Genomic DNA, 13,119 nt, shown 5'->3' on the forward strand with positions numbered 1-13,119 from the left:
GAGCGAAACTTCGGTTTTTTGAGACTTACCTCGTGTTTGTGTCTCCCTGGGAATGGAGCCGCGCCACCCTTGTCTATTATGTATAGTCTTATTTAATCATAGCGATGTTGGTCATCCAGTACACTTCGGTAGCAACCTTCGTTTGTGATTGTCTTGGTAATTGCTTCCAACAACTTTATCCATCATTGAGACAGGGGCCATATCACCCGCGGGGTCTCAAAGAAGGGGCCCACTAATAAAAGCACGAGATAAGAATGCCAGCAAAAAAGCTCCGAAATAATTCTTTTCGTCTTCCCTCCTAGTCTTAACAAGACAAGAGAGAGAGAGAGAAAGAATACTCACTAGAGATTGTTTCTTTTCTACTCAACTTAAAGTATACATACGCTATGAAAGCATTCACCAGTTTACTATGTGGACTAGGCCTGTCCACTACACTCGCTAAGGCCATCTCATTGCAAAGACCGTTGGGTCTAGATAAGGACGTTTTGCTGCAAGCTGCGGAAAAATTTGGTTTGGACCTCGACCTGGATCATCTCTTGAAGGAGTTGGACTCCAATGTATTGGACGCTTGGGCCCAAATAGAGCATTTGTACCCAAACCAGGTTATGAGCCTTGAAACTTCCACTAAGCCAAAATTCCCTGAAGCAATCAAAACGAAGAAAGACTGGGACTTTGTGGTCAAGAATGACGCAATTGAAAACTATCAGCTTCGTGTCAACAAGATTAAGGACCCTAAAATCCTGGGCATTGACCCAAATGTCACACAGTACACGGGTTACTTGGATGTGGAAGACGAGGACAAGCATTTCTTCTTTTGGACTTTTGAAAGTAGAAACGATCCTGCAAAGGATCCGGTCATCCTTTGGTTGAACGGGGGTCCAGGTTGTTCTTCACTAACCGGGCTGTTCTTTGAATTAGGACCCTCATCCATTGGACCTGATTTGAAACCCATCGGGAACCCTTACTCTTGGAACAGCAATGCCACCGTGATCTTCCTTGACCAGCCTGTCAACGTTGGGTTCTCGTATTCCGGGTCCTCAGGTGTTTCCAACACTGTCGCCGCTGGTAAGGATGTCTATAACTTCTTGGAGTTGTTCTTCGATCAGTTCCCTGAATACGTCAACAAGGGCCAAGATTTCCACATCGCTGGGGAATCCTACGCCGGCCATTACATCCCTGTTTTTGCCTCTGAAATTTTGTCTCACAAGGACAGAAACTTCAACTTAACCTCCGTCTTGATCGGAAATGGCCTCACTGACCCATTGACTCAGTATAACTATTACGAACCAATGGCCTGTGGTGAAGGTGGCGAACCATCTGTTTTGCCCTCGGAGGAATGCTCTGCTATGGAAGACTCTTTGGAACGTTGTTTGGGCTTGATCGAGTCGTGCTATGACTCGCAATCCGTCTGGTCCTGTGTTCCAGCTACCATTTATTGTAATAACGCCCAATTGGCTCCTTACCAACGTACCGGCAGAAACGTTTACGATATCAGGAAGGATTGTGAAGGTGGCAATTTGTGCTACCCAACGTTACAAGATATCGACGACTACTTAAACCAGGACTACGTCAAAGAAGCTGTCGGTGCGGAGGTTGACCACTACGAATCCTGTAACTTCGATATCAACAGAAATTTCCTGTTTGCGGGTGATTGGATGAAGCCTTACCACACCGCCGTAACAGATCTTTTGAATCAAGACCTACCCATTCTGGTATATGCAGGCGATAAAGATTTCATCTGTAACTGGTTGGGTAATAAGGCGTGGACGGATGTCTTGCCATGGAAGTACGACGAAGAATTTGCAAGCCAAAAAGTACGTAACTGGACTGCTTCTATCACCGACGAGGTCGCTGGTGAAGTCAAATCCTACAAGCACTTCACCTATTTGAGAGTCTTCAATGGTGGCCACATGGTTCCATTTGACGTCCCTGAAAACGCCTTAAGTATGGTTAACGAATGGATCCACGGTGGTTTCTCCTTATAAAGCGTGTATGTGTAGGCATACCGTTTTTATTATCAGCTACGATCGAAATATATACGTTTTTATCTATGTTACGTTATATATTGTAGTCTTAACCATTTGTAAGTTTTGCTTCTTTTCTTTTATTCATTTCATAACATCATACTGTTTTACGTAATACCATCCTTAACTTTTTCCACCGAAGGGGAGGAAGAACTAAATTCTAGAAAAATGAAACCATTAAAAAAAAAGAAAACAATAGAGCTGCTTCTACAATTTTGCACATCAAAAAAGACCTCCAACTACCGAGTTTGTAAGTACAATGTCTCAACCCACTCCCATCATAACTACAAAATCAGCTGCTAAGCCAAAACCAAAAATTTTTAATTTATTCCGCGTTTGCTTCATTTCATTATTGCTGATCGCTGCGGTTGAATACTTCAAGTATGGTACAAGAATTAACTATGAATGGTTCCATTGTACCCCAATCAAAGAACCCCAGTCTGGCTCAGTAATCAAGCTTTGGGCACGTGGTGGGCCAAGTTGTGACAAAAGAGGCGAATATAAAACTATAGTAAAGAGAATCACTAGAGATTATGAACCAAATGATGAACATCTCTCGTTCTGTATCATCGAGAATGATAATGTTCCACCCGTCCACTACCCAATTCACGAAGATAAAGGTGAACCTGGCTACGTAGCTTATGTCGGGTACGACACAGACTCTGAGCTGGTTCAAGAACTATGTGCTGATTCCACAATTTATCACATGTGAATTCTTTCTTTTACATACATAAACATAGAAGAAATCCAACCCTGATATAGGGATTTATAAATGCGTGTGCATATCTATATTTATACATATAAAGAGAAAAAAATTGCTCATGATAAAAGAAGTATCGCCTGCCCACTTTCCTAAATCCTCGAATTTTCCCTATATTTTGCGAACATTTTGCCTAATTCCTCTTGAATATTAACTTTGAAAACTTCTAAAGGATATAGTTTATCAAGGTCGATACCAGAGGTTGTTTTCCTATCTTCTCTGATTTTATCAATTGTTGGTATAAAGTCCATATATCGGGCCAAAAAGTGTTGCTCTTTCACCTCAGTAGGCTCAAATCTTTCGTCTACTGTTTTTATCAATCCAATAGAATCGCACCCCTTCGGTATTAATATCTCACTGCGTTTGACCATTTCAATATGATCTTTCATATCTCTATCTTCACAAAAATGCTTTAGAAGCTCTTGGTATTTAAGCCTTTGTGCTTCCTCTCGTTTCTCTTCGGTATGGTCTTCGCATATATAGAATAGTGAGCTATCATTAAAATAGCAAAACGATCTTAACGTTTGCAAAATGAAGTCAATATGTACTGACTGCCATACTGTAGTGTGTCTTTGTAAGTTTAATATTTCGCCACTGTTTAAGCACCATACAGAAAATTCATTATCGTCATTCAGTTGCTTAATTTTATTGAATGCGTAGGATAGTTCATTCAGCCACAACTTTTGGTCGTTCAGTGTCCAATCTAATAATATGAGCCAGCGAACCTTCGAACTATGTTCTTGTAAAAACGGCTTTAGAAGATCTAGTGCATCGTCAGTGTTTCTTATTAGCGTGTAAACATCGACAGAATAATTTTCCTTTAAGTCGTTGGTCCATCCTATGGTGGCGTAATTAATCAAAGTGGTATCCAGTATTGAATTGCTTCCCTCTGGAAAACAGATATTTATAAATTGATGCAGTGTTTTACTTGATGGGGAATATATGATTGCTGTTATCGTAGCAGTCTCTGTGCTGTTGATTGTGGATTCATTCTGAGACAATAATTTGTCCCAGGCATTACAATTATCCATTAATACATACAATTCTTTTATCTTCTTTTCTTTTTGTACAAGTTGCGGATTACTTCTCTTTGTTTACCTTTTTGCTTTTATTTTTTTTTTTAATACGTGCATATATATATATATATTTAGTTTAGGTCAGAATACAAAGATAATTATGTATAAATGGGCGCATTTGGAAACTATTTTACATACAACTGAACAAGTTCGGAACAATCTATCAATAATCTGCACAATTATATAATCCGATATCGACTTCAGCCTTCATATCTGATGAATTATTTGCGATCGATTCACGTTTTTCTTCCAATTCTTGAATATAACCGTCTTCAACACCAGTGACATAATTTCCGGTAAATACACCATCTTCGAATTTGGTTATTTTATCAGTTTTACAACAATCAATCAAATCTTCCAATGATTGGTAAATGACTCTTTCACAACCGATTACTTCCGCCACTTCTTCATCGGTTCTGTTATAAGCAATCAAGTTCTTTGTGTCTGTTAAGTCAATACCATAAATATGGTTGTAACGAATGGCTGGGGCAGCTGAAGCGAAGTAAACCTTTGTTGCACCGGATTCCTTGGCCATGTTAACAATCTCTTTTGAAGTAGTACCTCTGACAATAGAATCATCCACTATCAGAACCTTCTTACCCTTAAATTCAGACTCCATAGGGTTAAGCTTCCTCCTTACTGAAGAAACCCTTTCCCTCTGGTTTGGCATGATAAATGTCCTGCCCACGTATCTGTTTTTAACAAAGCCCTCTCTATAAGGCTTCCCTAACACATTAGCACATTCTAGTGCACATGTTCTTGCAGTATCTGGGACGGGAATAACAACATCAATATCTTCTGGCTTCAGTTGCTTTAGAATATTTTCCGCTAATTTAGAACCCATAGCCAATCTTGTGTGATAAACTGATATTCCATCCAAGACACTGTCCGGTCTGGCGAAATATACGTATTCAAATAAATCAGGTCTATAAGAGTTAATAGGAACCACTTGTTTGAACTCAGGTTCACCTTTGCTACAGTTCTTAGGGATGATAACTGCCTCGCCAGGCTTTAAGTCACGATATTTAGTAAAGTTGTGAGCTTTGAAAACAACACTTTCTGAAGCTAACATATAGTCCTTAGTGCCGTCCGGATTTTCTCTTTCACCGAACAATAATGGCCTAATACCATTTGGATCTCTGAAACCAAATAATGCAAAACCGGCAAGTAAACCAACGCAAGCATAACCGCCACGGCATAAACGGTAAACACCTTCTAACGCGTGGAAAACATCTTCATTGTTAACTCTGTACTTGTTATGTTTTTCCAGTTCAGCAGCAAAAATATTCAATAGTAACTCCGAATCACTGTCCGTGTTAATATGTCTATGAACGTCTTCATCCATATATCTCTTCAATGATGCAGTATTCACCAAGTTACCGTTATGTGCCAAGTTAATACCGTAAGGACTATTGACGTAAAATGGTTGCGCTTCTGAATTAGCCGAAGACCCGGCTGTAGGATATCTCAAGTGGGCAATACCCATGGAACCAGCAAGACCGGAAACACGTTGTTGGGTAAATACGTCACGAGCCATACCATTACCTTTACATTGGTAGATTCTACCACGAGAACCACAGGTAGCTATACCAGCTGCATCTTGTCCACGATGTTGTAGAAAAATGCATCCATCACATAACTCCGGAGCTACTGGAGTGGTTTGGTTTGCTAATACAATACCTAAAATACCACACATTTTTTCTATTCTGCTGTTTGCTGTACCTCTTTCTTTGCTAAACTTATTAGAACGAAATCTACTACTTTCAAGACGATGTCTTCGCAACTATGACTTAAAAGTGAATAAAATTGTACGGTGGCTGTTGAAATTTTTCTAAAATGAAAAAAAAAAAAACGAAGGACTTTACCTTGACTTAATAATAAGAATCTGAAAAGTACAAACCTATTATTGAAATTGTAAGTAAGCAAACTTTAAATACACCGAAGCTCTGACATTTGCCGCATGAGCAGTCATTCGGATTCATGATCCCAGATTATATTTTATTATTCATGTTCGTTCTAACTCTGTCCTGTTATTTTCGGTCAGGAAGAGTCAATACATCGGGTCATTGAAAAACCGCGGAGAAAGATAATAACTTTTCTTTTTTCCTTAAATCTTGAAAAACTTATACATGTATAAATCAATATTTACTTACGAGCGTTCATAGTTCTTGCTGGTCTTTTAGTTCATTCTCTAAATGATCCAGATCTTCTTGTATGGTCCAAAGTTCGCGGTACAATGACCCTGGCATAGCCAACAGTTCAAGATGCTTACCTTCCTCTCTTACTCTTCCGTTGTCAAGGACTATGATCTTGTCTGCATCTGCAATTGTCCTCAGTCTATGTGCGATGTATACACTCGTTCTCGAACCCGAAGTAAAGTTATCTCTAATGGTTCGTAAGAGAGCTTGTTCTGTGTGTGTGTCCAAGGCGCTTGTGGCCTCGTCAAAAAACATGATCCTTGCATTCTTCAATAGTACCCTTGCAATTGCCAGCCTTTGCTTTTCACCACCGCTGATCATCAACCCTCGCTCCCCGACGATGGTGTCAAAACCTTGTGGTAATTTCTTGATTAAGGGTGCTAGCTGGGCTTTTTCAACTACAGTTATCACTTCCTCGTCGGTTGCGTCAATACGACCGAACTTTACATTTTCCCAGATAGTGTCATTGAAAAGTGGTGTGTCCTGTGGTACCACACCAATCACCTTCCTCAAGGCATCGATGTCATATTCTTTAATATCTCTACCGTTTATGAGGATCCTTCCGCTTTCAGGATCATAAAATCTAAAGACTAATTTTAAAATGGTGGACTTCCCACTGCCCGAAGACCCAACTATTGCGGTTTTCCAGCCTGCTGGGATGGTAAAGCTGGCATTCTTTAAAATTTTCCTATCGGGATGATATCCAAACGTGACGTTCTCAAAAGTAATATCGTAGGGAACATTTTCTGGAAGCATTAAGGGACGTTCGGCATTTTTAATCTTGACTTCATTTTTTCTTAACTTAAATAGCGTTTCCATATCAATCAGAGACTGCTTTAAATCTCTGTAAACACTACCAAGAAAATTTAGCGGTACTGATAGTTGAAAAACCAACTGATTAATTAGAACCAAGTCACCAACTGTCAAGTTGCCACCAATAACGCCGGTGCAACCCATATACATCATTGCAGTTAGGGCAGTAGTAAAAATTAGATTTTGGCCGGAGTTCAAAAATGCTAGAGATTGCGATACTTTAATTTGAGAGTCACGATAGTTCATCAAGGAGCCATTATACTTATCTGCAAGATATTTTTCATTGTTGAAGTATTTTACCGCCTCAAAATTAATTAAAGAATCTAAAGCCACACTGGCAGCTTTGTTATCGGCCTTGTTAGCATCCCTTCTAAAATGTGTCCTCCATGCGGTCGTCTTTATAGTGAAAATGGAGTATAAAAGCATTGTACTGAATGTTATTGCGGCAAATGACGCACCGAATTGATACGTCAAAATCCCACAAACGACAGATATTTCAAAACTTATAGGGATAATGTGGAATACCATGGCCGTTAACACTTGAGATATACCCTTTGTACCTCTATCCATGGCCCTCGTCAGACCACCCGTTTGTCTACTCAAGTGCCATCCCAAATCTAACTTCATAAGGTGCTGGAAAGTTTGTAGCGACACAGTTCTAATGGCATTCTGTGCCACTTTGGCAAATACGGCGTTCCTCAGTTCGCCGAATAAAACAGAGCCGAACCTTGCAACACCATAGCAAAGAATGGTTAATCCAATCGCTGCCGGAAGGGCGACTGTAGGATCATCCCATGCTATATTCATTGAATCAATAGTTTGCTTGAAAAAAAAAGGTACTTGAACATTTAAAATTTTGGCGGATATCAACAGTCCAAGGGCAATCAGTACCCTTATCCTCACTTTATTGTTGCCTTTGGGCCAAATATAGCGAAATAGATCTTTCAAGATTTTCAGTTCCGAGAGGGTTGGGGCCTTGCTGGTCTTTTTTACCTGAGTCTTCACTTTTGGAGCCGACGAGAATTGCTCGACGGATTTTTTGTGCGTAATATCCTTTTGTGCTTGATTCCATAAATTCACAGCTGAATTGAATAACAGAGGCCGCTGGGTTGATAACTTAGACACAGTAAATATAACGGGCGAATGGTTCCGGATTAGACCAGATCTAAATTTTGATCTTACAATTCGCCCAATTACAGGACATCTTGGAAGAAGCAGCATTTGCAGGTTGGAGTGGAATCTATCAACAACGATATACTTACGTTGCTCTGTCGCAATTTTCGAAATTGTACTCTTTGCTGTGCTGATTGCTTTGTTTGCGATTATTAATGTAGAAAGTCATCGGAAAGCCCTCGCGCTCTTTCCCAGTGAAATTTCACGTGATGTAATCTGATGAAGGGCACGTATAGGTCAGTGACCTTTGCTGTGCAAATTGGGTAAGGTAATTTCTTTTAAAGACTTTAAGAATGGTAAAGTGAGGTACAACAACATATTATAAGACTTACTTGGTATGTACCTTACCTTCCTTAGATATTTTTCATGCTGCGTAGAAAATTGCACCATCTCCAATCGTCACTTTTATACATTTTCAAAAGAATATAGATGAGTATAGCAATATAGGGTTTACACATATGTACAGAAAAGCAGAATAGTAAGTTTTGTTTCATCACTTAGATAGGTTTTTAATTTCTTCTTCACATTTGGTAATGACTGCATTACTGGCATTGATTTTACCGGATAAATAGTCCAATCTGGTCTTGAAAAGTTTCTGATCAGGAACTTTCCCCAAAGGTTTTAATTCTTCTTCCCATTTCTTGATTCTACCAGTTTCAAAACCCACAACCTTTAATAAGTAACGGGTTTTTAGCACTTTTGCGAGTTCAGGATCGTTGATCAAGTATGTGAATGCTGCCCTGTATAGCGGTTTGGCAGGCCTGATTTCCTGTAAAACACCCCTATCTCTAGATACAGTTATTAAACCATTATTCTCCAATTCCATGATTCCCGTTTCTGGTGCGGCTTTGAATAATGGCTTGTTAACGATTTCATGGAATGGAATGACTGGGTTCGCACTCAATAATTCGATTAATTCCCAGGCTTGTGCACTTTTATTGCTGTCAATCTTGTCACTTAAAAACATTTGAGTTATTTGCTCAGAAGCCTGTTCAATCATTTTGTCTACTGCTTCCGAGGGCTCTTCTCCTGACTTTACCCTTCTTACAAATGCCTGTAAGTCTAACATCCTACCACCCAATGGCTCTAAAGAAGCGTCAATTTCCTGTAATTCCTTTTCATTTAAAATAACCTCAGCTTTTTTGACACTCGTATCGGCCTCACTATCAGAATCATTATTTTCAGCAGTTTCCTTTTCTGATTCAGGTTCTTTTACGTTTTCACCCTTGGATTTTTTATTGTAATATAAGTAATCCTCCAATTGGGATAATACATAGTTCCTCGAATTCTCTTTTGAGGCATCTGATAGGATTAGGTTTTTGAAGACTTGATTGGGTAGTGATTCGCTCAATCTTTGGTTGGATGCAACGGTTTCCGTTAAGAAAATCACATGAGCAATATTCATTTGAACTAGCATAGCTGCCCAATCGGATAGTTCCTTATACACAAATCCATTTATTTCCGACTTGCCCTCAAACCTATCTATGACGATAACGGGTTTAGCTTCCGGATGTTGCTGTAGGTAATCTTCTTCCTTAACATTAACTGTCCCATCACCGGTGGAAACAAAAGCCTTGTAATTCTTGAGAGCAATACGTCTAATGGACATCAATGAGGTAGTTAACATGTTTCTAAACCGAGATTCCTTCGTCTCAGACAACCCAGTTTTTTGCCCTGTTAATCCTTGCACTGTTAAATCAAGGACACCTGTGACAGAGTCAATCCATGGGAATATTGGGAAATAACCCAATTGACTAGCGGCATTTTTTAAAAACATAGGATCTGTTCTGGACTTAATCAATTTATCACAATCCAAATACAAAACATTTGCTCTATTTTGCAAAGTGTGTTGCATGACCAAATCATGTTTCCCTGAACCTCTAGGCCCCCTTATAACCACAAAAGTATTATTATTTTCTTCAAGCCACATTTTCAGGTCATTCACTTTCTCTATTCTTTCCTCCCATAAATGCTTTCTTTGGTGATTATCATCAGGGCCGCCCCAGTAGTACTTGATAGAAGTCATGGTAGATGAGGTTAGCGTTTTCAGTTGTTTCCAAAACTTATTGTCCCACGATAAAGAATATTTGTGAGTGATCTTCTGTTCAATCGAAAATTCTCTTATAGGATCAAACACTAAAACAGCAAAGATTGAAAGTAGCGCAAATAAAACTGGAATAGCAATCCTTGTATGGTTGGTGAAAAAATTACTAACTAGATGGCCTCTTCTGATATTTTCGTATTGTATGTGTAAGACGGTATTATGAATTTCGATACCGGAAACACAATTCTTGGCAGAAATGGCACCACGGAATGAACGGTATCTTACCTTTGCCACATTGTTGTTAGCAGCAGTGGGAGGGAAAATATCAATAATTGTCCCATATCTTCTGAATAAAGAGTATATTTCTTCTTCTGTTAAGGCGGGCCCTTGGAACTTGATGACTATAGTGGTACTTGGTAGTCTTCTTAAATCCTCAATCCAAGGCGAACCCTTTACTGGGAAGGCAGAAGCTCGAGTGAAGTACGAGAGTAAGTTTTTAGAGGATTCTCTGGCTGTATTCTGTTGGATTAGAGAATTTACCTGAGCTTTTGTATACTTGGGTGGAACGACAAATGTGGCAAATACACCACCATCCCTTTTCACTGGAATGGTAGACTTCAACTCCAGTCCATAAATGGGGTTATTGGGTGGACTGGCTAAATTCCTTATTTTCTCCCTCACTGCATCCCGTGACTGGTTTCTTAGCAGGAGATTGTACCACAGTGTTGGATTCCAAACCGAGGTGGTTCTAGCGTAAACATTATCGAAATATATCAGAGTTTCTTCATCTGATTTGTGAATAACACCAGTATCGGTGGCGGTGTTTGACTCTCCTGCCTGCTGATCCTTTTGCTGGATCTCGCTCGACACATGTCTCACTGAGGGTTGGGCATTCATCAGGTTCGCTAGTCTATATTTGCCCTTGAGGATGCCTATTCCTCTGGCGAGGCATGGCACTGGCATCCTTGACACATTCAGGGAAGTCGTTCGTACTAGCAACATGGTTTACTTTTACAAATACTACTTCCTGTATAGGCCCGCTATATTTTGGTTTTAGATCCTGTCAATACTGAGTTCATCTTTCATTTTCTCAATATAACATTACCGTTATCTCCCTTATACTTCTCAAATTCCCATCTACGGAACCCTGATCAAGCCCTGAGAAACTATATGAGGGTGTGTACATTGCAGTGCATCATTTGTGAGGGTTCAATAATTGAAATTATAGGGTGGACGTCAAGACGAAAAGTGAAAAATTACATCCGTATAGAATTATATAACTTGATGAGATGAGATGAGTAAATGACAGAAGAATTACCGTTTCATCATTGAACTTCGATCATTTCAATGCTGGCATGCGAAGGAAAATGAGAAATATCGAGGGAGACGATTCAGAGGAGCAGGACAAACTATAACCGACTGTTTGTTGGAGGATGCCGTACATAACGAACACTGCTGAAGCTACCATGTCTACAGTTTAGAGGAATGGGTACAACTCACAGGCGAGGGATGGTGTTCACTCGTGCTAGCAAACGCGGTGGGAGCAAAAAGTAGAATATTATCTTTTATTCGTGAAACTTCGAACACTGTCATCTAAAGATGCTATATACTAATATAGGCATACTTGATAATGAAAACTATAAATCGTAAAGACATAAGAGATCCGCTTATTTAGAAGTGTCAACAACGTATCTACCAGCAATTTGGCCCTTCTCCATCTTTTCGTAAATTTCTGGTAAACTGGATAAGCCAACTACCTTTATTGGAGACTTGACTAGACCTCTGGCAAAGAAATCTAAGGCTTCTCTGGTATCAGCTCTGTTCCCCACGTAAGAGCCGACAATGGAGATAGACTTGACAACGTGGTTGAAGACATCAGAGGAGCACTTTGCACCGGCTGGCAAACCAACCAAGACAACAGTACCGTTCGCCCTACAGTATCTGGTAGAAGCTTCGATAGCGGCTTCGGAAACGGAAACATTGATGATACCGTGGGCACCGCCGTTGGTAGCCTTAACGACTGCGCTAACAATGTCCTTCTCTTTGGTGAAGTCGATGAATACTTCACCACCGAGCGAGGTAAACAATTCTTCCTTTCCTGGACCACCATCAATACCTAAGACTCTGTAACCCATCGCCTTAGCATATTGAACAGCCAAAGAACCTAGACCACCAGCAGCACCAGAAATGGCCGCCCAGTGGCCTGCTCTCAAGTTGGCAGACTTCAAAGCCTTGTATACGGTGATACCAGCACACAAGATTGGCGCGACTTCAGCCAAGTCAGTACCTTGAGGAATGTGAGCGGCTTGAACAGCGTCAGCGGTAGCGTATTCTTGGAAAGAACCGTCGTGGGTGTAACCAGACAAGTCAGCGTGAGGACAGTTGGATTCGTTACCCAATTCACAGTATTCACAGGCCATACAAGAACCGTTCAACCATTTGATACCGGCGTAGTCACCGATCTTCCAGCCCTTAACGTTTTCACCCATGCCGACAACGACACCGGCACCTTCGTGACCACCAACTAATGGTAACTTAGTTGGCAATGGCCAGTCACCATGCCAAGCGTGCAAATCGGTGTGGCAGACACCAGAGTACTTGACGTTGATTAACAATTCGTTGGGCTTTGGCTTTGGAACTGGGATATCCTTATGCTCCAACTTGCCGTTGGATTCGTAGAAGATAATGGCTTTTTGAGTTTCTGGAATAGACATTGTGTATTACGATATAGTTAATAGTTGATAGTTGATTGTATGCTTTTTGTAGCTTGATATTCTATTTACCAAGAAGAAACAAGAAGTGATAAAAACAACAAGAGAGCAGTAGTAAGAGTATTTCGAGTGTGAAAAAAGTCGCTACTGGCACTCTATTTATATGTGATAGGCATGCTATAGCTTTACCAAAAAGTGAACCCCATTTCTATGCTCTCCTCTGCCTTTTTTTTTTTTTTTTTTTTCATTCTCTCAATCTGAAATTCTCTTATTTCTCCAACTTATAAGTTGGAGATGCCCGGTGTTCCGGCAGAGGAGAT

At 40.2% G+C, this 13,119-nt stretch overlaps 7 protein-coding genes across 7 annotated transcripts; 2 read left to right on the top strand and 5 right to left on the bottom strand.

Annotated features, from left to right (window-relative positions):
* Nucleotides 1-386: 386 nt before the first annotated feature.
* On the top strand, nucleotides 387-1,985 carry PRC1 (carboxypeptidase C PRC1; the record flags this gene model as incomplete). Its single annotated transcript, NM_001182806.1, has 1 exon — nucleotides 387-1,985. The coding sequence occupies one exon, from the start codon at nucleotides 387-389 to the stop codon at nucleotides 1,983-1,985; it is 1,599 nt and encodes a 532-aa protein (NP_014026.1).
* Nucleotides 1,986-2,283: 298 nt separating this feature from the next.
* LIP1 (sphingosine N-acyltransferase subunit LIP1) lies at nucleotides 2,284-2,736 on the top strand (the record flags this gene model as incomplete). The annotated part of the gene is made up of 1 exon (NM_001182807.1): nucleotides 2,284-2,736. One exon carries the CDS (start codon nucleotides 2,284-2,286, stop codon nucleotides 2,734-2,736), a length of 453 nt encoding a protein of 150 aa, NP_014027.1.
* A 140-nt stretch (nucleotides 2,737-2,876) lies between these two features.
* DYN3 (dynein light intermediate chain) lies at nucleotides 2,877-3,815 on the bottom strand (the record flags this gene model as incomplete). The annotated part of the gene is made up of 1 exon (NM_001182808.2): nucleotides 2,877-3,815. One exon carries the CDS (start codon nucleotides 3,813-3,815, stop codon nucleotides 2,877-2,879), a length of 939 nt encoding a protein of 312 aa, NP_014028.2.
* A 208-nt stretch (nucleotides 3,816-4,023) lies between these two features.
* ADE4 (amidophosphoribosyltransferase) lies at nucleotides 4,024-5,556 on the bottom strand (the record flags this gene model as incomplete). Its single annotated transcript, NM_001182809.1, has 1 exon — nucleotides 4,024-5,556. One exon carries the CDS (start codon nucleotides 5,554-5,556, stop codon nucleotides 4,024-4,026), a length of 1,533 nt encoding a protein of 510 aa, NP_014029.1.
* A 463-nt stretch (nucleotides 5,557-6,019) lies between these two features.
* On the bottom strand, nucleotides 6,020-8,092 carry ATM1 (ATP-binding cassette Fe/S cluster precursor transporter ATM1; the record flags this gene model as incomplete). The annotated part of the gene is made up of 1 exon (NM_001182810.1): nucleotides 6,020-8,092. The coding sequence occupies one exon, from the start codon at nucleotides 8,090-8,092 to the stop codon at nucleotides 6,020-6,022; it is 2,073 nt and encodes a 690-aa protein (NP_014030.1).
* A 445-nt stretch (nucleotides 8,093-8,537) lies between these two features.
* On the bottom strand, nucleotides 8,538-11,090 carry YME2 (Yme2p; the record flags this gene model as incomplete). The annotated part of the gene is made up of 1 exon (NM_001182811.1): nucleotides 8,538-11,090. The coding sequence occupies one exon, from the start codon at nucleotides 11,088-11,090 to the stop codon at nucleotides 8,538-8,540; it is 2,553 nt and encodes an 850-aa protein (NP_014031.1).
* A 665-nt stretch (nucleotides 11,091-11,755) lies between these two features.
* ADH2 (alcohol dehydrogenase ADH2) lies at nucleotides 11,756-12,802 on the bottom strand (the record flags this gene model as incomplete). Its single annotated transcript, NM_001182812.1, has 1 exon — nucleotides 11,756-12,802. One exon carries the CDS (start codon nucleotides 12,800-12,802, stop codon nucleotides 11,756-11,758), a length of 1,047 nt encoding a protein of 348 aa, NP_014032.1.
* Nucleotides 12,803-13,119: the final 317 nt, after the last annotated feature.

The sequence above is a fragment of the Saccharomyces cerevisiae genome, chromosome XIII (assembly GCF_000146045.2).
Source record: "Saccharomyces cerevisiae S288C chromosome XIII, complete sequence".
NCBI lineage: Eukaryota > Fungi > Ascomycota > Saccharomycetes > Saccharomycetales > Saccharomycetaceae > Saccharomyces > Saccharomyces cerevisiae.